General features: G+C 69.5%; 3 protein-coding genes across 8 annotated transcripts; 2 read left to right on the forward strand and 1 right to left on the reverse strand.

Annotated features, from left to right (window-relative positions):
* The first annotated feature begins 173 nt into the window (after positions 1 to 173).
* SKIC2 (SKI2 subunit of superkiller complex) lies at positions 174 to 14,163 on the forward strand. Its single transcript, XM_089771676.1, has 28 exons — positions 174 to 299; positions 397 to 506; positions 629 to 746; positions 1,796 to 1,910; positions 2,000 to 2,074; positions 3,356 to 3,409; positions 3,521 to 3,717; positions 3,905 to 4,039; positions 4,274 to 4,419; positions 4,517 to 4,663; positions 4,878 to 4,962; positions 5,327 to 5,433; positions 5,742 to 5,888; positions 5,972 to 6,071; positions 7,824 to 8,036; positions 8,592 to 8,702; positions 8,806 to 8,917; positions 9,291 to 9,409; positions 9,489 to 9,626; positions 9,706 to 9,843; positions 10,540 to 10,644; positions 10,767 to 10,917; positions 11,311 to 11,437; positions 11,520 to 11,730; positions 11,838 to 11,948; positions 12,803 to 13,021; positions 13,112 to 13,252; positions 13,881 to 14,163. The coding sequence occupies exons 2-28, from the start codon at positions 424 to 426 to the stop codon at positions 14,079 to 14,081; spliced, it is 3,606 nt and encodes a 1,201-aa protein (XP_089627802.1). The 5' UTR covers positions 174 to 299; positions 397 to 423; the 3' UTR covers positions 14,082 to 14,163.
* A 634-nt stretch (positions 14,164 to 14,797) lies between these two features.
* Positions 14,798 to 18,461, reverse strand: DXO (decapping exoribonuclease). 3 transcript variants are annotated; one of them, XM_075914683.2, is made up of 7 exons: positions 18,341 to 18,461; positions 17,190 to 17,581; positions 16,283 to 16,512; positions 15,972 to 16,185; positions 15,623 to 15,758; positions 15,380 to 15,474; positions 14,798 to 14,966 (listed from the first exon to the last, which is right to left on the reverse strand). In XM_075914683.2, the coding sequence occupies exons 1-7, from the start codon at positions 18,392 to 18,394 to the stop codon at positions 14,840 to 14,842; spliced, it is 1,248 nt and encodes a 415-aa protein (XP_075770798.2). In that variant the 5' UTR covers positions 18,395 to 18,461; the 3' UTR covers positions 14,798 to 14,839. The 3 variants fall into 3 exon arrangements, with proteins under 3 accessions (XP_075770798.2, XP_075770799.2, XP_075770800.2); XM_075914684.2 differs by lacking the exon at positions 18,341 to 18,461 and adding an exon at positions 18,143 to 18,275; XM_075914685.2 differs by lacking the exon at positions 18,341 to 18,461 and adding an exon at positions 18,172 to 18,267.
* Positions 18,281 to 24,388, forward strand: WHR1 (winged helix repair factor 1). Of its 4 annotated transcripts, none has more exons than XM_089771678.1 (8): positions 18,281 to 18,396; positions 18,931 to 19,036; positions 19,528 to 19,673; positions 21,086 to 21,181; positions 21,268 to 21,407; positions 21,711 to 21,808; positions 21,885 to 22,032; positions 22,756 to 23,020. In XM_089771678.1, exons 2-8 carry the CDS (start codon positions 18,934 to 18,936, stop codon positions 23,003 to 23,005), a joined length of 981 nt encoding a protein of 326 aa, XP_089627804.1. In that variant the 5' UTR covers positions 18,281 to 18,396; positions 18,931 to 18,933; the 3' UTR covers positions 23,006 to 23,020. The 4 variants fall into 4 exon arrangements, with proteins under 4 accessions (XP_089627804.1, XP_089627806.1, XP_089627803.1 ...); XM_089771680.1 differs by lacking the exon at positions 22,756 to 23,020 and adding an exon at positions 24,030 to 24,388 and having other exon boundaries at positions 18,285 to 18,421; XM_089771677.1 differs by having other exon boundaries at positions 18,285 to 18,421.
* Positions 24,389 to 24,406: the final 18 nt, after the last annotated feature.

Here is a 24,406-nt window from a genome sequence, read left to right on the forward strand (position 1 = left end):
GCAGGAGGGGCGCGGGGGGAGGGGCAGGGGCAGGAGGGGGCAGGGGTAGTGGGGGGAGGGGCAGGAGGGGGGTAGTTGGGGGAGGGGCGGGAGGGGACCATGGGAGGGACCAGCGGGATCTGCAGGGGGAGGGGTCTCTGCTTGTTGCAGAGTCCGACCCCCCCTTGTGCCCCCCCCAGCGCTGCCCCCGGGGGCCCCTGGAGCTGCCCCTGTCCCTGCTGGAAGTCGGCTGCGCCGGGCGCTTCGAGCTCGTCACCCGCCCGGAGGGGCCCGATGGCGGCACCATCCCCCTCTGCACGGTGAGAGACCCCCCCCCCCACCCGGCCGCCATCTCCTTCCCTCCCCTACCCCGCCACTGCCCCACGGGCCTTTCACACCTCCCCTCTCCCTCTCCAGCTGCCCCACGGGCTGCCCCCCTTCGCCATGGACCTGGCCTCTGAGCTGGAGCGGCGCTTCCTGGCCAGCCCCGAATGGCTGCCCCTCCACCGCTTCGACAGGGCCCACAGGTGAGTCCCGGCGCCCACCCGCCTCCCCGAAAACCCCTGCGGGCACCAGCCCTTCGGCCGCGGAGAGGGGCGGGACATCGGGGTGCAGCGGGCGCTGACTCCGCCTCTGTGCCCCCCTCCAGGTGCTGGCCGCGGGAGAAGGACGTGTGGTCGCTGCTGGAGACAGACGCCACCCCTGTGCACGCCACTCTGCAGGCGGAGCGGGACCCCACCACGGGGCAGATCCTGGCCTTCCGAGAGGTGAGCCCATCCAGGCACGGGGGTCCTGTCCTGGCAGCCACACTGCGCCCAAAACGTGCTGGCCTGGACGCCTGGGTCCCATGCCTCCCTCCCTAGGCTGGGGGGGGCCTTTCGGCACATGAGAGATGCTGGCCTGGGGGACTGATTTAAAAAACTAAACTCACCTTTAATCCTTCTGTTACCCAACAGCCGTGTTTATAACAAAGAATACAAAATGTCCAATGTTCTCCTAGTTTCATATGCACGAGTGATACCAACAAAAGAGGGGGTCTCGCTCAATTCTCCCACTACAAGTCTTGTGCAACAGCTTCAGTTGTGCTCCCAAATATAGACCCATGTACGCAAACTAACTGCATTTCAAAAAAAAACCCCTACAAGAAAGTCCACTCAGTCCTATTTCCTGTTCGGCCAATTGCTCAGACTCACGGGTTGGCCACAGTGGGCATGAGGATGCTGCCTGTTTCTTATTCCCACGGCCACCGGAGTGTGAGAGCCGGCCTGTGCCGCTGTGGCCGGCGTCCCCGAGTATTTACGTGCCAGATGCGCTAAAGTTTCACACGCCCTTTCGTGCTGCGCCCGCCCTGCCAGCGCACACGTCTCCTTGGCGTTAAGGGGTTCTGCCCGATTCCCATCCAAAGCAGCGCGGGCGGACGCGGGTTCCTTTCTGTCTGCTCAGCGGAAGGCGGATTCTCTTTTTCGGTGCTTCGGGTTGTGTGGTTCCTCCCTCGGGGCGTTGATCCTTTCAGGCTCCCGAGAGCCCACGTACGACCCCCCTCGTCACGCCCTGGGAGAGGAGGCCGAGTGCGGGGGCAGGAGACCAGCCCCCCTGAAGTGCAGAGTTCCAAGCGGCCTCGTGCCCTGGGGGTGGCGGGGTGAGCAGGTCGGGCGCGTGGGGGTCGAGCAGCGCTGCCCTGCGAGTCCCCGGCCGGCGGGGCGGAGGCCTGAGCGGGGGGCGGCGTAAGGGGCGTTTCCGGGGCTTTGCGACGCTGCCCTGGCGCTGTCCGGGGGCCACGGTGAGTGAAGGCCCCGCTCCTCGCTCTCCGCCCCAGGCGCTGCTGGACAACATGGGGCTGTCGGCCAAGAACTCGCTCTCCCTCCAGCGGGCCCCGGGGCCCCCCGCCCAGGCCTTGCGGGGCAGCAGCACCAACTACCCCTTCTGGCCAGGTACGTCCCCCCTCCTTCTCCCCCGCCCCCCCCCCCCCCCCCCCCCCCCCCCCAGGGTTGCCGGGACTCAGCCTCTCTCTGCTCCCCAGGCGGGATGGACGAGCCCAGCTTGGAGCAGATCTGCGCCCAGGACCAGCTGGAGGAGGATGTGGACTTTGAGAAAGGTGTGAGGGGGCCGGGTGTCCTGCCTCTCCCCCGCCCCCATCCCCTCGGGCCTGGCGGGCTCTGGGTGCCCTTCAGTGCCCTGCCCTGGGGCCGGGTGGGAGGCGGCACCCCCTAGAGGGGCCAGACCCCCCCCCCCCCCACCCTGCCAGGTCCTGCCCTGGGGCCGGGTGGGAGGCGACACCCCTAGAGGGGCCAGACCCCCCCCCCCCGCCAGGTCCTGCCCTGGGGCTGGGTGGGAGGCGACACTCCTAGAGGGGCCAGACCCACCCCCCCCCCAACCTGCCAGGTCCTGCCCTGGGGCCCGGTGGGAGACGGCACCCCTAGAGGGGCCAGACCCACCCCCCCCCAACCTGCCAGGTCCTGCCCTGGGGCCCGGTGGGAGACGGCACCCCTAGAGGGGCCAGACCCCCCCCCACCCTGCCAGGTCCTGCCCTGGGGCCCGGTGGGAGACGGCACCCCTAGAGGGGCCAGACCCCCCCCCCCCCCCCCCGCCCTGCCAGGTCCTGCCCTGGGGCTGGGTGGGAGGCGGCACCCCTAGAGGGGCCAGACCCCCCCCCACCCTGCCAGGTCCTGCCCTGGGGCCGGGTGGGAGGCGGCACCCCTAGAGGGGCCAGACCCCCCCCCCACCCTGCCAGGTCCTGCCCTGGGGCCGGGTGGGAGGCGGCACCCCTAGAGGGGCCAGACCCCCCCCCACCCTGCCAGGTCCTGCCCTGGGGCCGGGTGGGAGGCGGCACCCCTAGAGGGGCCAGACCCCCCCCCCCCTCCCCACCCTGCCAGGTCCTGCCCTGGGGCCTGGTGGGAGACGGCACCCCTAGAGGGGCCAGACCCCCCCCCACCCTGCCAGGTCCTGCCCTGGGGCCCGGTGGGAGACGGCACCCCTAGAGGGGCCAGACCCCCCCCCCCCACCCTGCCAGGTCCTGCCCTGGGGCCCGGTGGGAGACGGCACCCCTAGAGGGGCCAGACCCCCCCCCCCCCCCCGCCCTGCCAGGTCCTGCCCTGGGGCTGGGTGGGAGGCGGCACCCCTAGAGGGGCCAGACCCCCCCCCCCCACCCTGCCAGGTCCTGCCCTGGGGCCCGGTGGGAGACGGCACCCCTAGAGGGGCCAGACCCCCCCCCCCACCCTGCCAGGTCCTGCCCTGGGGCTGGGTGGGAGGCGGCACCCCTAGAGGGGTCAGACCTGGCGCCCCCTGGTGGAGACAGGCCCCTGCCCCCTCTCTCCCCCCCGCCCCCTCCCAACTTTGGCTGGTGTAACTCTGCCTGTTCTCCTTCCCCGCTGCCCAGACTTGCTGACGGTGCCCCCCGGCTGGAAGAAGGGGGTGGACTTCAAGCCGCAAGGTACTGATCTGGGGGGCTGGTCTCTCCATGGGGGGGGGCACCCCGCTGGCTGGGCTCGCTTGGAGGGACTCCCTCCTCCCGGCGCCCCCTAACCCCCCTTTTGCCCCCTAGCTGCGCCGCGCCAGAGCGCACCGGGCCTGCTGCCCCTGGCCGGGCTGCTGGGGACCCTGGACTCCTTCCAGCTGGGCGGCTCCAGCGACGAGGAGGAGGAGACGAAGAGGAAGACCAAGGGGAAGGAGGGAGCGACGCCCCCCGCCCCTGCCCCCGCCCCCCAGCGGGCAGACAGCCTGGAGGAGCTGGTGCTGAAGGTGGAGGCGGGACAGCTGGGGGGGTGGATGTTGGGGGACAGGGGGCTTGTTCTGGTGGGGGGAGGGGAGGCTGTGGGCAGGGTGCAGAAAAGGGGGGGTTGGGCTGGGGGAGGGGGGTTTGGGGGGCAGGCCGAGGCAGGAACACCCTGGGGGCGGAGCCCCATAACCAGCCCTTCTGCCCCCACAGGAGGTGACCCCCGTGCCCCCCCCACCCGCCCAGGCCGCGCCCCCCGAGCCACCCAAGGAGCAGTGGGCGATTCCCGTCGACACCTCCTCGCCCGTGGACGACTTCTACAAACGCATCCCCGACCCGGCCTTCCGGGTGAGACCCCGCCTGGGCCGCGCTGGGCTGGGACCCTGAGGGGGGCGGGGGCTGCCCTGGGGTGGGGGAGCCAGGGAGACGTGTCACGGGGTTGTGGGGCCCAGGGCCGGATGCTAGCCTCAGTTCCCTTGTGCCGTGGGGGTCGGCTGGGGACGCCGTGGGGGTCGGCTGGGGAGCCTGGGGACGCGCCGCGGGGAGAGGGGCGTCCCGCCTGACTCGGTTTCCCCGGCCCAGTGGCCGTTCGAGCCGGACGTGTTCCAGAAACAGGCCATCCTGCACCTGGAGCGGCGCGACTCGCTCTTCGTGGCCGCGCACACCTCGGCCGGCAAGACGGTGGTGGCCGAATACGCCATCGCCCTGGCCCAGAAGCACATGACCAGGTGAGGGCCCCTCCCCCCGCCGGATCTAGCCCCTCCCCCCACTGGTCCCTGTTGTTAACCCTTCCTGCTGCCCCCCCCCCCCCCCCCCCCCGCCCAGGACCATCTACACCTCCCCCATCAAGGCCCTGTCCAACCAGAAGTTCCGGGATTTCAAGAACACCTTTGGGGACGTGGGGCTGCTGACGGGGGATGTGCAGCTGCACCCCGACGCCTCCTGCCTCATCATGACCACCGAGATCCTGCGGTGAGCGGCGGGGAGTCGGGGCGAGGGGCTGCGGGATGGGGGGGCTGCGGATGGATACTCGGGGCTGTGGGGCGGGGACAGAGGCTGCGGGCCAGGGAGTCGGGGCGAGGGGCTGCGGGATGGGGGGGCTGTGGGTGGATACTCGGGGCTGCGGGCCAGGGAGTCGGGCTGGGTTGGGGGGGGCTCTAGCTGTCCGTCTGTCCGTCTGGCACAGGTCCATGCTGTACAACGGCTCGGACGTGATCCGGGACCTGGAGTGGGTGATCTTTGACGAGGTTCATTATGTGAATGACGCTGAGGTGAGGAGCGGGGCGAGGGGCAGAGGTGGGGATTGACCCCCGTGTCTCCCCAGCGCAGGGTGGGGTGGGAGGAGGGGTGGGCGGCCATTCCCTGACCCCGTGTCCTCCCCCAGCGCGGGGTGGTGTGGGAGGAGGGGTGGGCGGCTGTTCCCTGACCCCGTGTCCTCCCCCAGCGCAGGGTGGTGTGGGAGGAGGGGTGGACGGCTGTTCCCTGACCCCGTGTCCCCCCAGTGCGGGGTGGTGTGGGCGGAGGGGGTGGGCGGCCGTTCCCTGACCCCGTGTCCCACCAGTGTGGGGTGGTGTGGGAGGAGGGGTGGGCGGCTGTTCCCTGACCCCGTGTGTCCCCCCCCCCCCCCCCCCCCAGCGCGGGGTGGTGTGGGAGGAGGTGCTGATCATGCTGCCCGAACACGTGAACATCATCCTGCTGAGCGCCACCGTGCCCAACACGCTGGAGTTCGCCGACTGGATCGGGTGAGGGGCTGTGGGGCAGGGGAAGGGCTGTGGAGAAGGGGGCAGGGGAGTTGGGGGGGGGCAGGGGAGTTGGGGGGCCTGTGGGGCAGGGAAGGGTTATGGGGAAGGGGGCAGGAGAGTTGGGGGGCTGTAGGGCAGGGGAGGGGCTGTGGGACTGAGTAGCTGCCTCAGCAAAGCAAACTGCCCAGCCACCACATTGGGGGTGGGGGGCTGAGCAGGAAGGGGAGGCTGGGGAGGGGGGGGGCTTTGGGGCAGGCAGGGGGGGCCATGAGCACTGACCTCCCCCCCCGCCTCCCCCTCGGGCGCAGGCGGATGAAGCGGAAGCGGATCTACGTGATCAGCACCCTGCGGCGCCCGGTGCCCCTGGAGCACTATCTGTACACGGGCACCAGCCACAAGACCCAGCACGAGCTCTTCCTGCTCCTCGACGCCCGCGGCGCCTTCCTCACCAAGGGGTGAGTCCCCCCCGGCCGGGCCTCTGCCCTCGCCCGCCCCCCGGCTGCCCCGGGCGCTCCCCTCACCCGCTCTCCCGCCCCAGGTACTACGCGGCGGTGGAGGCCAAGAAGGAGCGCACCAGCAAACACGCCCAGACCTTCGGGGCCAAGCAGCCCACGCACGTGGCGGCCGGGCCGGGCCAGGTCAGCACCCCTGGATGTGCCTGGTGGGGGCTCCCAGGAGATTAGGGGGTGCGGAGGAGTGTGTGGGGGATTTGGGAGTGTGGTGGGGCAGGGCTGGGGTGTGCCGAGGAGCTGGGGGGGTTTGGGGCGCTGCCGGGGGCCCGTGAGGGGAACTAGGGGGATCAGGGCCCCAGCAGTGCCCCCTAGTCCCCCTATCGTTGTTTGATAGGATAACGAGTCTTGTGGCTAAGGGGGAAGTGGTAGATGTGGTATAACTAGACTTTAGTGAGGCCTTTGATATGATCTCGCATGACATTAGACTAGGCAAATACAGCTTAGATGGGGCGACTATACGGTGGGTGCAGAACTGGCTGGAGAACCGTACTCAGAGTTATTAATGTTCCACAATCCTGCTGGAAAGGTCTAACAAGTGGGGTTCCGCAGGGGTCTGTTTTGGGACCGGCTCTGGTCAATATCTTCATCAACGATTTAGCTATTGGCATAGAAAGTTCGCTTATTAAGTTTGCAGCTGATCCCAAGCTGGGAGGGTGCGACTGCTCTGGAGGACGGGTCAGAATTCAAAATGACCTGGACAAATTGGAGAAATGGTCTGAGATAAATAGGATGAAGTTGAATAAGGACAAATGCAAAGTGCCCCACTGAGGAAGGAACAATCAGTTTCACACACAGAACGGGAAGCGACGGTCTGGGAAAGAGTCCGGCAGAAAGGGATCTAGGGGTCATAGTGGACCACAAGTTGAATATGAGTCAGCAGTGTGATGCTGCTGCACAAAAAGCAAACCTGATCTGGGCTGCATGAACAGGAGTGTTGTGAGCAAGACACGAGGAGTCGTTCTTCTGCTCTGCTCTGCACTGGTCAGGCCTCAGTTGGGCTACGTCTACACTGGCATGATTTTCCAGAAATGCTTTTAACGGAAAAGCGTCCGTGCCAATCTAGACGACGTTTTCTGCAAAAAAGCCCCGATGGCCATTTTCGCAATCAGGGCTTTTTTGCAGAAAAGAACTCTCTGCTGTCTACACTGGCTCTTTTGCGCAAAAGTCTTTCGGAAAAAGACTTTTGCCCGAACGGGAGCAGCATGGTATTTCCGCAAAAGCTCTGATGATTTTACATGAGATGGTCGGTGCTTTTGCGGAAATTCAAGCGGCCAGTGTAGACAGCTGGCAAGTTTTTCCGCACAAGCAGATGATTTTGCGGAAAAACTTACCAGTCTAGACACAGCCTTGGAGAATTGTGTCCAGTTCTGGGCACCACATTTCAGGAAAGATGTGGAGAAATTGGAGAGGGTCCAGAGAAGAGCAACGAGAATGATGAAAGGTCCAGAGAACATGAGCTAGGAGGGGAGGCTTCATGAACTGGGTTTGTTTAGTTTAGAAAAGAGAAGATTGAGGGGGGACGTGAGAGCCGTTTTCAGGTATCTAAAAGGGTGTCACAAGGAGGAGGGAGAAAACTTGTTCATCTTGGCCTCTGAGGCTAGAACAAGAAGCAATGGGCTTAAACTGCAGCAAGGGAGGTTTAGGTTGGACATTAGGAAAAAGTTCCTACCTATCAGGGTGGTCAAACACTGGAATAAGTTGCCCAGGGAGGTTGTGGAATCCCCATCTCTGGAGATATTGAAGAGCAGGTTGGATAAATGTCTCTCAGGGATGCTCTAGACAGTATTTGGTCCTGTCATGAGGGCGGGGGACTGGACTCGGTGACTCTCGAGGTCCCTTCCAGTCCCAGTGCTCTGTGATTCTATGTGACCCCCCCAGGAGAAGGGCGTGTGGCTGTCGCTCGTGGACGCGCTGCGCAAGCGGGACCAGCTGCCCGTGGTGGCCTTCACCTTCTCCCGCGCCCGGTGCGACGACAACGCGGCCGCCCTCACCACCCTCGACCTGACCACGAGCACCGAGAAGAGCGAGGTCCACGTCTTCTTCCAGAAGTGCATCTCCCGCCTCAAGGGCTCCGACCGCCAGCTGCCCCAGGTCAGCCCCCCTCCCACACCCGGGGGCTGCGTGCCGGTCAGGACGCGGCACGGTGCGGGAGGGTTGGCGTCTGCTGGTCGGGTACTTCCAGGTCAAAGGATACCAGAAAGGAAGTTGGGGTGGGCGGCACAGGAAACAGGCCATCTGGCGGCCATGCAGGGTACTGGACAGGAAGTTGGGGTGGGCAGTACAGGAAGTGGGTGGACTGATGGCCCTGCAGGACGCCGGACAGGAAGTTGGGGTGGGCGGCACAGGAAGGGGGGGGCTGGCAGCCGTGCAGGGTGCGGGACAGGAAGTTGGGGTGGGCGGCACAGGAAGGGGGAGGGCTGGCAGCCGTGCAGGGTGCGGGACAGGAAGTTGGGGTGGGCGGCACAGGAAGGGGGGGGCTGGCAGCCGTGCAGGGTGCGGGACAGGAAGTTGGGGTGGGCGGCACAGGAAGGGAGGGGGGGGCTGGCAGCCGTGCAGGGTGCGGGACAGGAAGTCCCCCGGCAAAGCAGGAAGTGGGTCTCCAGCACGTGCCCACATGTAACGTGTCCCCGGGGGGGGGTGGTTTAGGTGCTGCACATGGTGGACCTGCTGAAGCGGGGCATCGGGGTGCACCACAGCGGGATCCTGCCCATCCTCAAGGAGGTGGTGGAGATGCTCTTCAGCAAAGGGCTGGTCAAGGTGAGCCGGGGGCGGGGCCTGGCTGGTGGGAGGAGCCGGGGGCGGGGCCTGGCTGGTGGGAGGAGCAGAGGGAACATAACCACATATTCTGTCCCCCTCCCAGATCCTCTTTGCCACCGAGACCTTCGCCATGGGGGTGAACATGCCGGCCCGCACCGTGGTCTTCGACTCCATCCGCAAGCACGACGGCTCCAGCTTCCGCGACCTGCTGCCCGGTGGGATCCGGGGGCCGTGCTGCAGGGGGGTGGCGTGGGGGAGGTTGGCCTAGGATCCCGGGGGGAGGAGGGCTGAGCCTGTGGGAGTGGGGCCAAGGATCCTGGGGGCGGGGGCAGGGCCGGGCGGCAGTGGGAGGACGGAGCTGGAGGGGCTGAGCTGTGGGGGAGGCGGGCCGAGGATCCTGGGGGCGGGGGCAGGGCCGGGCGGCAGTGGGAGGACGGAGCTAGAGGGGCTGAGCCGTGGGGGAGGCGGGCCGAGGATCCGGAGGCGGGGCCAAGGATCCTGGGGGTGGGGGCAGGGCTGGGCGGCAGTGGGAGGACGGAGCCGTGGGGGGCTGGGCCGGGGGGGCTCAGGCTGCGGGCTGCCTTGCAGGCGAGTACATCCAGATGGCGGGCCGGGCGGGGCGCCGGGGGCTGGACACCACGGGGATGGTCATCATCCTCTGCAAGACCCGCGTGCCCGAGATGGGCGACCTGCACCGCATGATGCTGGTGAGCCCCCGGGCGTGGGGCGGGGCTCGGGGTGGGGGGGGGGTGGGGGCCCGTGCCCACCGCCCGCTGCCGCCCGCAGGGGAAGCCGACGCAGCTGCAGTCCCAGTTCCGCCTGACCTACACCATGATCCTCAACCTGCTGCGGGTGGAGGCGCTGCGGGTGGAGGACATGATGAAGCGCAGCTTCTCCGAGTTCCACAGCCGCAAGGACAGCCAGGTGGGGGGGCGCCGGGGGAGGGCGGCGCGGGGGGGGGGGAGGCAGCAGCCGCTGAGGCTCCGCGTCGTGCCCCCCGCAGGCCCAGGAGCAGAGCGTGGCCCAGCTGAGCCGGCGGCTGGCGGCCATGGAGGAGGTGGACACGGCCGGGCAGCTGAGCGACCTGCCCCAGTACTGCCAGGCCGTACAGGAGCTGCGGGAGACGCGCCGTCTCATCCAGGTAGGGGGGCTGGCCTCGCCGGGGATGGGACAAGGCCGAGGGGCAGGGGATGTGGCGGGGCCGGCTAGCAGACGGGTCACGGCGGGGCAGGGGCCGGCCAGCCGGGGGGGCAGGGGATGCACTGGTGACAGGGGATGTGGTGGGGTCAGGGGGTGCAATGGGGCTGGGCTGGCCGGGGGATGCAGTGGGGCCGGCTGGCCAAGGGGCAGAGCCCAGGGGATGTGGCAGGGCCCAGGGCATGTGGCGGGTTCCAGGGGACATGGCGGTGGCCGGCTGGGGGGCAGGGCCCAGAGGATGCAGTGGGTTGCAGGGACACGGTGGGGGCCAGCCGAGGACACGGCGGTTTCCAGGGGACATGGCGGTGGCCGGCTGGGGGGCAGGGCCCAGAGGATGCAGTGGGTTGCAGGGACACGGTGGGGGCCAGCCGAGGACACGGCGGTTTCCAGGGGACATGGCAGTGGCCGGCTGGGGGGCAGGGCCCAGAGGATGCAGTGGGTTGCAGGGACACGGTGGGGGCCAGCCGAGGACACGGCGGTTTCCAGGGGACATGGCTGGGGCCGGCTGCGGGTCAAGGCCCAGGGGACACGGTGGGTTCCGGGGGGCAGGGGACATGGTGGCAGCTGGGGGGCTGGGACCGGCCGGGGAGCAGGGCCGGGGAGCAGGGCGGGCCCGAGTGACGGTCTCCTCCCGGCGCAGAGGCGGGTGGCCGAGTCGGCCAGCGGGCTGAAGGCTCTGGCCGTGGGGCGCGTGGTGATCGTCTCGACCCCGGCTCACTGCAACGCCCTGGGGGTGATCTTACAGGTGAGGGGCGCTGAGGGGGGGCTGTGTTGTGGGGGGGGGCGCGTCCCACCTGCAGGCCCCCCTGAGCGGCCGCAGCTCTGGCTGCCTGGCACGTCCCCCAACCAGCCCCCATCTCCCCCCAGGTCTCCCCCGACGCAGCCAACCGGACGTTCACCACCCTGGTGCTCTGCGAGACGGCCCCCGAGGGGGAGACCCCGGCGGGGGGGGACAGCCCCAGCCCCGAGGTGCCCTACCCCGACGACCTGCTGCTCAACAAGCTCTTCCTGCCCGAGGGTAAGGGCTGGCGGCCGGGGCCCTGGCGGGTGTGGGGGGAGCTAGGCCGCCTGGGTCCCAGTCCCAGCTCGGGGAGGGGAGTGGGGGCTAGCGGTTGGAGCAGGATGGGGCTGGGTTCTGTTCCCCGCTCGGGGAGGGGAGTTGGGGCTAGCGGTTAGAGCGGGGGGGCTGGGTTCTGTTCCCTGCTCGGGGAGGGGAGTGGGGGCTAGCGGTTAGAGCGGGGGGGCTGGGTTCTGTTCCTTGCTCGGGGGCGGGGGCTGGGTTCTGTTCCCCGCTCGGGGAGGGGAGTTGGGGCTAGCGGTTAGAGCCGGGGGGGGCTGGGTTCTGTTCCCCGCTCGGGGAGGGGACCGGGGGCCGGGTTCTCTGCCCCACTGCGGCCCCTCTGCCCCCCAGGGCCCTGCAGCCATGCGGTGGAGCAGCTGGCCCCCTGCGCCATCCGGGCGCTCACGGGCAAGACGCTGCGGGTGAACGCCGAGCGCATCCTGGAGGACGTGAGGAAGAGGCAGATGCCGCGGTTCAGGTCGGGGGGGCTCGCGGGCTGGGGGGGGCGGTGGCGCGGGGGAGTGGCCGCCGGGACCCACATGTGCCGGGTGCCGTTGCAGGAACGACCCCCCCGGGCCCTCGGCCGTGCAGGCGGCCCAGGAGCTGCTGCGGCTGGCGGAGGGGGGCGCCGGGGGGCTGCCCCGCCTGGACCCCGTGGGCGCCCTGCAGCTGAAGGAGCTGGAGGTGGTGGAGGGCGCCATGCGGCTCCGGCGCCTGGAGGAGGCGCTGCCCACTTTCCAGTGCGTCCACAGCCCCCGCTTCCCCCAGCAGGTGAGCCCGGGGCGGGGCCTGGCACTCGGCCTCCTGCTGCCCTGCCTGCAGCTCTGGGGGTGGGAGCTGGGGGGCAACTGGCACCCGCCTAATCCCTGCCCCCCCAGTACCTGCGCCTCACTGAGCGGCTGCAGCTGCGGGCGGAGCTAGAACACCTGCGCTTCCTGCTGTCCGACCAGTCCCTGCTGCTGCTGCCCGAGTACCAGCAGCGGGTGGAGGTGAGTCCCGCCCCACGGGCCCCAGGGTACTAGCCCCGGCGGGGGGGGGGGGGGGGTGAGTCCCGCCCCACAGCTCTGCCCCATGGCCCCCAGGGTACTAGCCCGGCGGGGGGGTGAGTCCCGCCCCACAGCTCTGCCCCATGGCACTAGCCCCGGCGGGGGAGTGAGTCCCACCCCACAGCTCTGCCCCATGGCCCCCAGGGTACTAGCCCCGGCGGGGGGGTGAGTCCCACCGCACAGCTCTGGCCCATGGCCCCCAGGGTACTAGCCCGGCGGGGGGGTGAGTCCCGCCCCACAGCTCTGCCCCATGGCACTAGCCCCAGCGGGGGGGTGAGTCCCACCCCACAGCTCTGCCCCATGGCCCCCAGGGTACTAGCCCCGGCGGGGGGGTGAGTCCCACCCCACAGCTCTGCCCCATGGCACTAGCCCCGGTGGGGGGGTGAGTCCCACCCCACAGCTCTGCCCATGGCACTAGCCCCGGCGGGGGGGTGAGTCCCGCCCCACAGCTCTGCCCCATGGCACTAGCCCCGGCAGGGGGGGGAGTCCCGCCCCACAGCTCTGCCCCATGGCACTAGCCCCGGCAGGGGGGTGAGTCCCACCCCACAGCTCTGCCCCATGGCACTAGCCCCGGCGGGGGGGTGAGTCCCGCCCCACAGCTCTGCCCCACGGCCCCAGAGTACCAACCACAGGGGCAGGTAAGTCCTGCCCTACAGCCGTGCCCCATGGCCCCCAGACTGCCGGCCCCCAGAGTACCAACCCCAGGGGGAGGAGAGCTCCGCCTGACCCCCCAGCCCCCCAGCCCCAGGCAGAGGGGGCATGTGGCCTGCCCTGCAGTGGCTCCCCCCTGTGCCCAGGTGCTGCGGGCGCTGCGCTACGTGGACGCGGGGGGGGCGGTGCAGCTGGCCGGGCGCGTGGCCTGCGAGATCAGCAACCACGAGCTGCTGCTGACGGAGCTGGTGTTCGACAACCTGCTGACGGAGCTGCGGCCCGAGGAGAGCGTGGCCCTGCTCAGCTGCCTGGTCTGCCAGACCAAGAGCCAGGCCGAGCCCCAGCTGCCCAGCGTGCTGCGCAAGGTGAGGGGGTCCGGGGGGAGGGGGCAGGCGGCCTGGCCGGGGGGGGCCCTGACACCCGGGGGCCCCTGACGCCCGGCTCTCCCCCCTCAGGGCATGGAGCGGATCCGGGCGGTGGCCGAGCGCATCGCCCTGCTGCAGCGGGACTGCGGCCTGCGGGAGTCGGTGGAGGATTTCGTGGCGCAGTACAACTTCGGCCTGGTGGAGGTGGTGTACGAGTGGGCCCGCGGCATGGTGAGTGGCTGGTCGTGACCCGCGTCCCACGCCTTCTCCCCCTGCCCGTACCCGCGTCCCACGCCCTCTCCCCCCGCCCGTACCCGCGTCCCACGCCCTCTCCCCCCGCCCGTACCCGCGTCCCACGCCCTCTCCCCCCGCCCGTACCCGCGTCCCACGCCCTCTCCCCCCGCCCGTACCCGCGTCCCCCTGCCCATACCCGTGTCCCCCCGCCCTCTCCCCCGGCCTGTACCCGTGTCCCACGCCCTCACCCGCGTCCCACGCCCTCTCCCCCCGCCCTCACCCGTGTCCCACGCCCTCTCCCCCCGCCCTCACCCGCGTCCCACGCCCTCTCCCCCCGGCCTGTACCCGTGTCCCACGCCCTCTCCCCCTGGCCTGTACCCGCGTCCCACGCCCTCTCCCCCTGCCCGTACCCGTGTCCCACGCCCTCTCCCCCCGCCCTCTCCCCCCGCCCCACGCCCTCTCCCCCCCGCCCGTACCCGCGTCCCCCCGCCCTCACCCGCGTCCCATGCCCTCTCCCCCCCCGCCCGTACCCCCGTCCCACGCCCTCTCCCCCCCCGCCCGTACCCGCATCCCACGCCCTCTCCCCCCCCGCCCGTACCCGCGTCCCACGCCCTCTCGCCCCCAGCCCTTCGCGGAGATCGCCCGGCTGACGGACGTGCAGGAGGGGATCGTGGTGCGCTGCATCCAGCGGCTGGCGGAGACCTGCCGGGACGTGCGCAGCGCCGCCCGCGTCATCGGGGAGCCCACGCTGCACGCCAAGATGGAGCAGGCCGCCAACCTCATCAAGCGCGACATCGTCTTCGCCGCCAGCCTGTACACCCAGTGAGCCGGCCCGGCCCCGCGCCCCCCGCCTGGGGCTGGCTGGGAGGGGGGGGCCTTCCAGCTTGTAAATAAAACTTTCTGCAGCAGCCACCGTGTGGGGCCTTGAGCCAGGCGTCAGCGACCCCCTGGGGCAGTGCCCGCCCCTCCCCCCTCAGCTGCACCTGCTGGGCACTTGTAGGGCCTGGGGCAGGGAGTGTGACCCCCCTCCCCCCCCCCCCGGTGCCGAACCACCTCTGCAAGTTGGCAGTCAGAGATGGACTTCCCCCTGCGCCGTGCATGTGGACCAGTCCGTGCTATTCCCCCCCCCCCCGGCCTTAGGTCAGTCCAGTTGTGGATGTGCTTCCTGCATCTTTCCCCAACTGGCTGGGTCCACAGCTGTTAAGGGGGCAGAGGAGGGGCACGGTTCCCTTGGTGATGGACCATACCATTGGCAGAGGGGAGCAGAATGCTCAGGAGTTGATGGGGCCGACTGTGTCGGTGGGCGGGGCTGGTTGTGCTGTACCATCCCGTCACTGGGTCCAGGTTCGCTCTGGCTGCACATAGGACCCACAGGGCATGGGGGCAATGGCTGGTCCCACCTCCGTGGCCGGGGGTGGAGACTGTAGCTTCACCCCCAGTAACCTCTGACCCCAGAAAGCAACCTTTTGGCAGAGCTGACCTTTCACCCTTCCACTCTCCAGGGTCATGACCTCTGACCTTGCCGCAGACGGGGTCAGGACCTTTAGGACACAGGGACACCTGCCCCACAGTCTTTATTGGTGCTCAGGCCGGGCTGCGGCGGCCGCCCATGGCCTCCACGTACCAGGCCGGCAGGAAGACGTGCTCCGTGCCCCGGTGCCGGGTGCAGGACACAGGGTGGCCGGGCTCCCAGGCAAACAGGTGCACGAGCCTGGGGACAGAAGGACGGGTGACAGCGGCAGCCAGGACGGCGGCATCCTGACTCCCCGGGGCAGCCTGCACCCCTCCAAATCTTACCCCCTAGCCCCACCCTGGCGCCTGCACCCCCCGCCCCCCCCCAACACCAATGCTCAGCCCCAAGCCTGCCCCCCACACACCGCTGTGTCCACGTGCACCACTACGGATGGCATGTGTCACGCTTCACCTGCTGCAGGGTGCACGGCCCCAAGTTCATTCTGCACAGGGGGGTGTGAAGTGGTAGAGGAACGTCTGGCCAGGCCTCCTGGGATCTGGCTTGGGGGGAGGGGGGCCAGGGAGTCTGGATTCCTCTCTCTCCCAGCTTGTGGGGGGGGGAGGGGAGAGGAGGTGAGTAAAACGAAACGGACTGTGGACTCTTCTACTCACTGTGGGTCATCTTCTGTCACCACCCGCTTGAGGAAGGCCAGGAAGGCCTCGCAGAAGTTCATGCACACGGCCGGCTTCCAGCAGCCTTGCTCGCCCTGTGGGGGAAGGGAGCAGCTTTCAACCAGCATAGAGGTGGGACGAGGGCCTGGCACGCGAGGAAGAGGCAGGGGTGCGGGAGGACAGTGGAGCCGGGAGCGGGAGGGGTACCACAGAAGAGACGCGGGGGGGGGTACAGCGGCTCACCCGGATCAGTGGGAAGATGTTCATGGTCTGGAAGGTCTCCAGGCTGGCCACGGTGCCGTCGGGGGCGCGGAAGCCGGCTACGATGCGGGAGACGCCGGGCAGGAAGGACTGTGCCCACCACTTGATCAGCTTGTGCCTGGGCAGGGGGAGGGGCGTCAGCCTCAGTTGCTGGCACCCCGGAGCCGCCGATCCAGCCTTCCCCGCCCACGAGGAACCAGGCCTGGCCATAGACACCGGACGCCCAGTGCCTTTGCGGTATCCGGCTCCAGGGAGGGTGTGGCTTGGGGCACGGAGGCCACGCACCCCAGGGGGCGGGAGGGTGCTGGGCTGGGGAGGGTGGGCGACACACCTGTAGAAGATGCGGCGCTGCGCCTGGCTGTGCATCTCCTTGCACGTCTTGAGCTCCACGTAGCAGGCGGGGGGCGAGGGCCCGTGGGGGTCGGTGCAGTCCACCTCCCCGGCGAAGAGCAGCGAGTGGGGGCCCAGCCGCGTGCGCACCACCGTGCAGAAGGCCTCATTGGTGTTCACCACGCCCGTGGGGTCCGGGCTCCCGTCCGGCGTGTCTGGGGGTGGGGACAGCACAGGGCGCCTGGGTTCTCTCCCTGGCTGGGAGGGGAGCAGGGGCCAGTGGTTAGAGCGGGGCAGCTGGGTTCTAATTACCGGCACACATGTAGTGCTCGAACTTGTAGCCCATGTAGGCCAGCTCCTGCAGCATGTCGGAGCGCTGCTCCCGCTGCTGCCGGGCCGCCGGCGTCTCCACCTCGCTGACGTACAGCGTGCCGCGGAAGAGGCTGACGGCCAGCAGCCAGCCCTCGTGGTTCTCGTAGGGCGTCGTCAGCACCTTGGTGAGGTGCCCCCGCCAGGTGATGAAGTCAGCGTTCACAGGGCGCCTGCAGGGGAAGAGGCAACGGGGCCACATGCCCACCATCAGTAGTGTTCAGAGTTAACATAAGAACGGCTGTACTGGGTCAGACCAAAGGTCCATCTAGCCCAGTATCCTGTCTGCTGACAGTGGCCAGCACTAAGTGCCCCAGAGGGGGTGGACTGAAGACAATGATCAAGCGATTTGTCTCCTGCCATCCCTCTCCAGCCTCTGACAAACAGAGGCCAGGGACACCATTTCTATCCCCTGGCTAATAGCCTTTTATGGACCTAACCTCCAGGAAATTATCTAGCTTCTCTTTAAACTCTATTATAATCCTAGCCTTCACAGCCTCCTGTGGTGAGGAGTTCCACAGTTCCCTGTTGAGCTGAATGGGGTCACATGAGGTGCCAGGCGCTGGGCACATGCTCTGTTGTCCCCCACACCGCACCAGCCCAGGGTGGTGTTCCTGTGGCACTGGCCCCGCCCCCTATCCCAAGGCTGAGCCAGGCATGTGCCAGTAGATGAAGGGCAGAATCCAAGGTCTCCCCTGCCCCCCACCTGGTTCTGCTTGGGTGCTGGCTTCACACTGACCCCTGCTGGTTACCCCCAGCTGCTCCTATCCCACTGACCTCCACCCCCAGATCAGTGGTGGTCCAGGTAAAGGGATGCTCCACCCCCGTGTCCCCTGCCTCTCCCGCGCACCCCGTGGTGTCGCCCTCAGCCCGCAGCCGGTCCCGCTGCCCAGCCACCCAGCGCAGCAGGTGCTCCAGGCCCTCGCGCTGGTCCTCGTCCCGCCGCACGTAGCGGTCCCGGTAGCCGTGGCGCAGGTCGAAGGGGGGGTCGGGGCGGTCGGCGGGGGGCGGGGCGAAGTAGCGCAGCTGGCGGGCGTCGGGGTGGTAGCGGCGCTCGGCGTCCAGGGAGAAGCGCCCCAGCTCGGCCGGCTGGCGGTAGAAGGGGAAGGGCCCGTCGTAGAGGGCCGGCTCCGCGGGCAGCGTGGGGGGGCCCCAGCGCCCCCGCTTGGGCGAGGCCCCCGGCTCCTGCGCGACCTCTCGGCTGCTGCGCTTGGCCGGGCGGGCGCCGGGCTCCATGGCGGCCTGGGAGGGAGCGAGGGGGTGAGACCCGGAGCCCGGCAGAGGCGCCCCCCACCCAGCCCCACCCGCCAGGCCCCCCCCGCCCAGCCCCACCCAGCCCCCCCCGCCAGGCCCCCCCCGCCCAGCCCCACGCCCCCCCCGCCCAGCCCCACCCAGCCCCCCCCGCCAGGCCCCCCCCGCCCTGCCCCACAGCCCTCCCCTGCCCGGCCCTCCCCGCCCAGCCCCACGGCCCCCCCCGCCAGGCCCCCCCCGCCCAGCCCCGCCAGGCCCCCCCCGCCCAGCCCCACGCCCCCCCGCCCAGCCCCCTCCCCCTGCCCCACAGCCCCCCCTACCCGGCCCTCCCCGCCCAGCCCCACGGCCCCCCCAGGGGCCTCCCGCCCAGCCCCTCCCCCTGCCCCACGGCCCCCCCCTGCCCAGCCCCCCGCCCCCCCACCCAGCCCCCCACCCAGCCCCACAGCCCCTGCCCCACGGCCCCCCCCCGCTCCACAGGCCCCCCCGGGCCGGCCCCTCCCCCAGGGGTCCCCGCCCCACAAGCCGAATCCGTCTCCCCGTCCGACCTCTGACCTTTCCCCTCCCGCTCCCCCGTCGGTGACCTTTGACCCCCGGGCACCCGCCTGACGTCAACCGAGAGCGACTCGCCCTCCCCGCCCCTCCCCTGCGCAAGCGCGCGGCCCCGCAGCCACGTGACTCCCGCGGAAGCTCCGCCCCCTGCCAGCCCCCCCTTCCCGCTCCGAGCCCCGCTGACGCCATCAGCGCGGGGACCTGCTGCCGCCGGGCGCGCGGCCGGGAAGAGCGAGGACCCCCGGGTGACGTCATCGGTGGGCGCCGGGAACTCTGCGCTGGGTAGGGAGTGAAGGTGGTGACGTCATCACTCCGGGACGGGGGGAACCTGGAGGGGGGGGCCAGGAGGGGGGAAGGGGACCTGGAGGGGGGGTAGGAGGGGAGGGAAGGGGACCTGGCAGGGGGGGGGGGGGAGGGGGGGGCAGGAGGGGGGGGCAAGGGGACCTGGAGGGGGGGCAGGAGGGGAGGGAGGGGGGGGGCAGGGGGGACCTGGCGGGGGGGGAGGGGGGCAGGAGGGTGGAAGGGGGGAGGGAGGGGGCCAGGAGGGGGGAAGGGGACCTGGAGGGGGGCAGGAGGGAAGGGAGGGGGGCAGGAGGGGGGAAGGGGCCTGGAGGGGGGGGAGGGGGGGCAGGAGGGAAGGGAGGGGGGGGGGCAGGAGGGGGGAAGGGGGCAGGAGGGGGGAAGGGGACCTGGAGGGGGGGGCAGGAGGGGGAAGGGGACCTGGAGGGGGGGCAGGAGGGGGACCTGGCATTGGGGGGCTCACTCGGTGCCGACTCTGCCGCTCCCCCCAGCCCATGGAACGCCGGCGCCAGCTGATCTCGCACACCCTGAAGGCTAAGAAGCGGCGCCTGCAGCCAGGACCCGACCCCGGGGACGCGGCTGAGCCGGAGACGTGGGGTGAGCAGGGCGGGGCCCGGACGCCTGGGTTCTCCCCGGCTCTGGGAAGGGAGGGGCTGGTGGCTAGAGCTGGGCGCCAGGACGCCTGGGTTCTCCCCGGCTCTGGGAAGGGAGGGGCTGGTGGCTAGAGCTGGGCGCCAGGACGCCTGGGTTCTCCCCGGCTCTGGGAAAGGAGGGGCTGGTGGCTAGAGCTGGGCGCCAGGACGCCTGGGTTCTCCCCGGCTCTGGGAAGGGAGGGGCTGGTGGCTAGAGCTGGGCGCCAGGACGCCTGGGTTCTCCCCGGCTCTGGGAAGGGAGGGGCTGGTGGCTAGAGCTGGGCGCCAGGACGCCTGGGTTCTCCCCGGCTCTGGGAAGGGAGGGGCTGGTGGCTAGAGCTGGGCGCCAGGACGCCTGGGTTCTCCCCGGCTCTGGGAAGGGAGGGGCTGGTGGCTAGAGCTGGGCGCCAGGACGCCTGGGTTCTCTCCTGCTCACCCTGTGTCGTTGGTTGGCAGAGGGCCCCGGGGCGGTGGACTCGGCTCTCCGGTATCTCGCCTCCCTCTTCCCTCGCCAGCTCTTCGAGGATGCGCTGCCCCCTCTCGTCTTGAAGCACCAGCTCTACAGCCTGGTGAAGGACCGCACGGCCGTGGACAGGCACCTGGTGAGTGCCCCCCCACCCCAGGGCACCCGTGCACAGCAGACCCTGGGCCCCCCTAGGGTGGGACCTCCTCCCTCACATTGCCCCCTCTGGAGTGTAAACCCTGAACGAGACTGTCAGGCGTGGCAGGGGGAACTGCACGGCGTGCGCTGGAGACATTCGCCCCCTCCCTCAGTGCGGAGGAGGCCATGCCCTGACTCCACCCCGAAGCGCGGCTCCCGCTGGCTGGTGTAGACACCACAGCGCCCAAGGTCATGGCTACGAAAGGTCGGTTGTCGGTGATTACGAGCGACAGCAAACAGGTCAGAGCAGGTTACCGAAGCGACCCGACGTTCAAACCAAGCGTCCGACATAGCTCGAACGGGAATGGCAGATCCTCCCCGGCAGAGCTGCTACGAGCCGGCACCGGAGCCTCAGGGCGCTTCGCTGCCTTTGCAGCCAGACTGGAATCTCAGAAGCTCGTTCACAGGCTAGAAGTCCCTTCTGTCTGGGTCCCACGCTTCCTCCGGGTCAGCTCTTGTTCCCCAGACGTTCCCGGGAGCTCCCTTGGCTGGGGAGTCAGCGAAAAACCACCATGCGGCCGTACACGGCTGATAGCGCCTGGTGAGAGCCCTTCACCTCCCAGCCTCATTCCCACGCCCGGTTGTGGAAACACACGGGTGGAGTCCAGCGCCGGGTGACCGGTCGTGTCCCAGCAGCCGGGAGTCGGAGGTGGGGGAGAGACGCTCTCTGGCCAGTTGCTCTTTCCAATGGCTGGTCGCCTTTTGCCTAGTTCGGGTTCACCCGGTGCAAACCCATCTGTAAGACTGTGACATTAAGTCGGGGTTCCCCTCGATCCTGCACCCCCGTAGCAGCCAGAACAGTCTCCACCAGCCAATAAACAGAGAGGGGTTATTGCTTCTCCAGGATACAGCCCAGCACCGCCGTGATGTGGCTACAGGAGTCAGGGCCAAGACGCCTCCAGCCCCTTGGGTTAGGGGTCCATCGCCCTCTCAGCTTAGTCTGTTCCCCTCATGTTTCCCAGCCAGAAACTGCCCCTGCCCCCAACACTCACTGCCTTTGTTCAGTCCCTGCCCTCAACAGGTAAGAACCAATTGAGTCCTTGTCTACATGACCATAGGATCCTCAGGTGGCCCTCCCTGCTGTGCAGCGCTTACAGCTACAGGCCAGTAGGGGTCACCCACAGCCCAAACGCAGTGTACAGCCTCCCACTAGGTCACAAAGACAGCTCCCTTCAGGCCGGGCGGTGGTGAGTTCACGCACACAGGGACCCATGGTGCTCAGCATAGGCCAGCGTTTCCCACGCGCGCTCACAATGCGCCGTGCGTAGACCCGCCAATGCTAGACACAGTCTCATGGCTCTGACCCATGGGGTGCAGTGTCCCCCACAAACACATTAACCCTCCCCTCCGCAGAGCCGGCTGAAGGATGAGGGGCTGGTCCGGCTCTTCCAGCTCGGATTCGACACGGAGGCCTTCGGGGTGGTGTTCGCTCAGGACTACGTGGCCAAGGTCAGGTTCTGCCCCACCCCCAGCCGTGGGAGGGTGGCCCCAGGGAGGGCCTGGTGTGGGTAACAGGTCCCCCCGTCTCCGCCCAGGTGCTGCAGTCCGTGGAGGGGAAGGAGCAGGCCGGGACGGTGCGCAGGTTCCTGCAGACGGCTTTCACCTCCTGTGCCGACGTCAGCTACGAGAAGGGCCGCATGCTGAGGGACTTCGGCTTCCAGGACCACGACATCACGTGGGTGGCTGAGGGTGCGGGGGGCAGGGGGACGCAGCCTCCCAGAGCCCCCGGCCCAGCCGCATTCCCCCTCTCGCCCCAGCGCCCCCTTGGTGTTCTATGCGGCTGTTCCCCACCCCAGAGGGGGCGCATCTCTGTGCTGGGCAAGGGGTTCCCCTATAACTTTCCCCACGTGGGACTGGGGGAGAAGTCCCTGCGTGCCCAGCCCCAGTGCCCCACCCCAGAGGGGACGCATCCGGATGCCGGGTCTCTGGAGCAAAGGACACTGAGGTGAGGACGGGTCTCTTCTGTCCCCTCTCCCAGGCTGCTGGTCAGCGCGGGAGTCCTGACCGTCCGGGACGCCGGCAGCTGGTGGCTTGCGGTGCCCGGAGCCGGGCGCTTCGTTAAATGCTTCATCAAAGGTTTGTGTGGGCACCCGCCCCCCCAGCCAGCCCCTGCAAGGGAGACAGGCCGACTGAGCCCTCTCTCCCCGCCCAGGGCGCAAGGCCGTGCAGGCCATGATCCAGAAAGCCAAGTACAAGGAGGTTTTGCTGTCGGACCTACAGAGCCGCCGGGCTCCCCGGGCCGTGAAACTGGGGCTGCCCTATCACATCCACGACCTCATCGGGGCCCAGCTGGTCGACTGGTATGTCCCCCCCAGGCTTCCAGCACCGCCCTCCTGCCAGCTCTAACCACTAGCCCCCACTCTCCTCCCTGCGTGGGGGAGAGAAGCCAGGTGTCCTCGCTCGCAGCCCCTCCCCCTGCACTAACCACTAGCCCCCATTCTCCTCCCAGCACCTGGGGGAGAACTGAGCACCCCTGAGTCCCTGCCCTCCTGCTCTAACCACTAGTCCCCAGGAGGAGACAAGGGAGAAGATGTGACTCTGTTTCCACCTCCTTTCTGGTGGGGATGGGGGGGGAGAGAACTGACTTGGTTCCGTTCCGGGGGGTGGCCCCCCCGCTGTGCTGCCCCACCCCTTGCCCCACCCCTCCAGGGCCACCCGGGGAGTGGGGAGTCACTGTGCCAGCTCAACCCGGCCCCAAAGAGCAGACAAGGGCGGAGACAAGGGGCCCTGGGGTGACCTAGACTCTCAGGTTCCTGAGGGGGCCCCCACCCGTGGGACAGCCCCTTCTCTCCCTCGGGGTTCAGCCCCTCTTGGGACCGCCCCGCTCTGAGCCCCCAGCCGCCCTGGCTCTTATAAGGCTGGGTTTTGTTCCCCTCTCCCGGGTGGCCCTGGAGCCTGCGGGAAGGGCTGGACAGCCGGTGGCCGGGCTGTCGGCTTTGCGCGTCCCCTGCTGGGGAGCTGTGCAGGCGCTCAGGGTGAGGCCGGATCTAGCTGGGCTCACGGCCTCTCTCCGTGTCCCCCAGCGTCCCCAGCACCTCCGGGACCCTGCTGGGGGGCTGTGCAGGCGCGCCGGGTGAGGCCGGATCTAGCTGGGCTCACGGCCTCTCTCCGTGTCCCCCAGCGTCCCCAGCACCTCCGGGACCCTGCTGGGGGGCTGTGCAGGCGCGCCGGGTGAGGCCGGACCTAGCTGGGCTCACGGCCTCTCTCCGTGTCCCCCAGCGTCCCCAGCACCTCCGGGACCCTGCTGGGGGGCTGTGCAGGCGGGCCGGGTGAGGCCGGACCTAGCTGGGCTCACGGCCTCTCTCCGTGTCCCCCAGCGTCCCCAGCACCTCCGGGACCCTGCTGGGGGGCTGTGCAGGCGGGCCGGGTGAGGCCGGATCTAGCTGGGCTCACGGCCTCTCTCCGTGTCCCCCAGCGCCCCCAGCACCTCCGGGACCCTGCTGGGGGGCTGTGCAGGCGGGCCGGGTGAGGCCGGATCTAGCTGGGCTCACGGCCTCTCTCCGTGTCCCCCAGCGCCCCCAGCACCTCCGGGACCCTGCTGGGGGGCTGTGCAGGCGGGCCGGGTGAGGCCGGACCTAGCTGGGCTCACGGCCTCTCTCCGTGTCCCCCAGCGTCCCCAGCACCTCCGGGACCCTGCTGGGGGGCTGTGCAGGCGGGCCGGGTGAGGCTGGACCTAGCTGGGCTCACGGCCTCTCTCCGTGTCCCCCAGCGTCCCCAGCACCTCCGGGACCCTGCTGGGGGGCTGTGCAGGCGGGCCGGGTGAGGCTGGACCTAGCTGGGCTCACGGCCTCTCTCCGTGTCCCCCAGCGTCCCCAGCACCTCTGGGACCCTGCTGGGGGGCTGTGCAGGCGCGCCGGGTGAGGCCGGACCTAGCTGGGCTCACGGCCTCTCTCCGTGTCCCCCAGCGTCCCCAGCACCTCCGGGACCCTGCTGGGGGGCTGTGCAGGCGGGCCGGGTGAGGCCGGATCTAGCTGGGCTCACGGCCTCTCTCCGTGTCCCCCAGCGTCCCCAGCACCTCCGGGACCCTGCTGGGGGGCTGTGCAGGCGCGCCGGGTGAGGCCGGACCTAGCTGGGCTCACGGCCTCTCTCCGTGTCCCCCAGCGTCCCCAGCACCTCCGGGACCCTGCTGGGGGGCTGTGCAGGCGCGCCGGGTGAGGCCGGATCTAGCTGGGCTCACGGCCTCTCTCCGTGTCCCCCAGCGTCCCCAGCACCTCCGGGACCCTGCTGGGGGGCTGTGCAGGCGCGCCGGGTGAGGCTGGACCTAGCTGGGCTCACGGCCTCTCTCCGTGTCCCCCAGCGTCCCCAGCACCTCCGGGACCCTGCTGCGCCTGGCCGACCCCTGACCGCCAGAGAGCCGTGCCAAGGACTGACGGACGGACGGACGCCGGGGCTGGACTTTCCCAGCATGCAATGGGGGCCTCTTTGGCTCCAGCCTGTTTAATTTATTTTGCTGATCCATGTTTGGAGGGGGGGGGGGATCAGACCCCTCCCAGGGGCCAGCGTCCATCTCAACAGTGGGGGGCTGCCCCTCTGTGGGGTGGAGGAAGGGGCCCAGTGGAACTTTGGGGGGCGTCCCCATGGCGATATGTGAGTCCCGCCCCCGGCTGAGCACCAGGGCCCAGGAGGCCAATAAATGAAGGTTTCTTTGCTCTCTCCGGCTTGGGGTCCCTGCCC

The sequence above is a fragment of the Pelodiscus sinensis genome, chromosome 19, assembly GCF_052426305.1.
Source record: "Pelodiscus sinensis isolate ZL-2025 chromosome 19, ASM5242630v1, whole genome shotgun sequence".
In the NCBI taxonomy this organism is placed as follows: domain Eukaryota; kingdom Metazoa; phylum Chordata; order Testudines; family Trionychidae; genus Pelodiscus; species Pelodiscus sinensis.

What these genes read in the sequence shown, in the direction of transcription:
- WHR1 (XM_089771678.1), top strand. Translation starts at nt 18,934, where the DNA reads ATGGAACGCCGGCGCCAGCTGATCTCGCACACCCTGAAGGCTAAGAAG. An exon ending in CTCAGGACTACGTGGCCAAG is followed by an intron (nt 21,182 to 21,267) that starts GTCAGGTTCTGC and finishes GTCTCCGCCCAG; the next exon opens with GTGCTGCAGTCCGTGGAGGG. An exon ending in GGGGCCCAGCTGGTCGACTG is followed by an intron (nt 22,033 to 22,755) that starts GTATGTCCCCCC and finishes CGTGTCCCCCAG; the next exon opens with CGTCCCCAGCACCTCCGGGA.
- DXO (XM_075914683.2), bottom strand. Translation starts at nt 18,394, where the DNA reads ATGACGTCACCCGGGGGTCCTCGCTCTTCCCGGCCGCGCGCCCGGCGG. An exon ending in CGCGCGCCCGGCGGCAGCAG is followed by an intron (nt 17,582 to 18,340) that starts GTCCCCGCGCTG and finishes GCTCCCTCCCAG; the next exon opens with GCCGCCATGGAGCCCGGCGC. An exon ending in CGAGCACTACATGTGTGCCG is followed by an intron (nt 16,186 to 16,282) that starts GTAATTAGAACC and finishes CCCCACCCCCAG; the next exon opens with ACACGCCGGACGGGAGCCCG.
- SKIC2 (XM_089771676.1), top strand. Translation starts at nt 424, where the DNA reads ATGGACCTGGCCTCTGAGCTGGAGCGGCGCTTCCTGGCCAGCCCCGAA. An exon ending in GGTGGACTTCAAGCCGCAAG is followed by an intron (nt 3,410 to 3,520) that starts GTACTGATCTGG and finishes TTTGCCCCCTAG; the next exon opens with CTGCGCCGCGCCAGAGCGCA. An exon ending in GAGTTCGCCGACTGGATCGG is followed by an intron (nt 5,434 to 5,741) that starts GTGAGGGGCTGT and finishes CCTCGGGCGCAG; the next exon opens with GCGGATGAAGCGGAAGCGGA.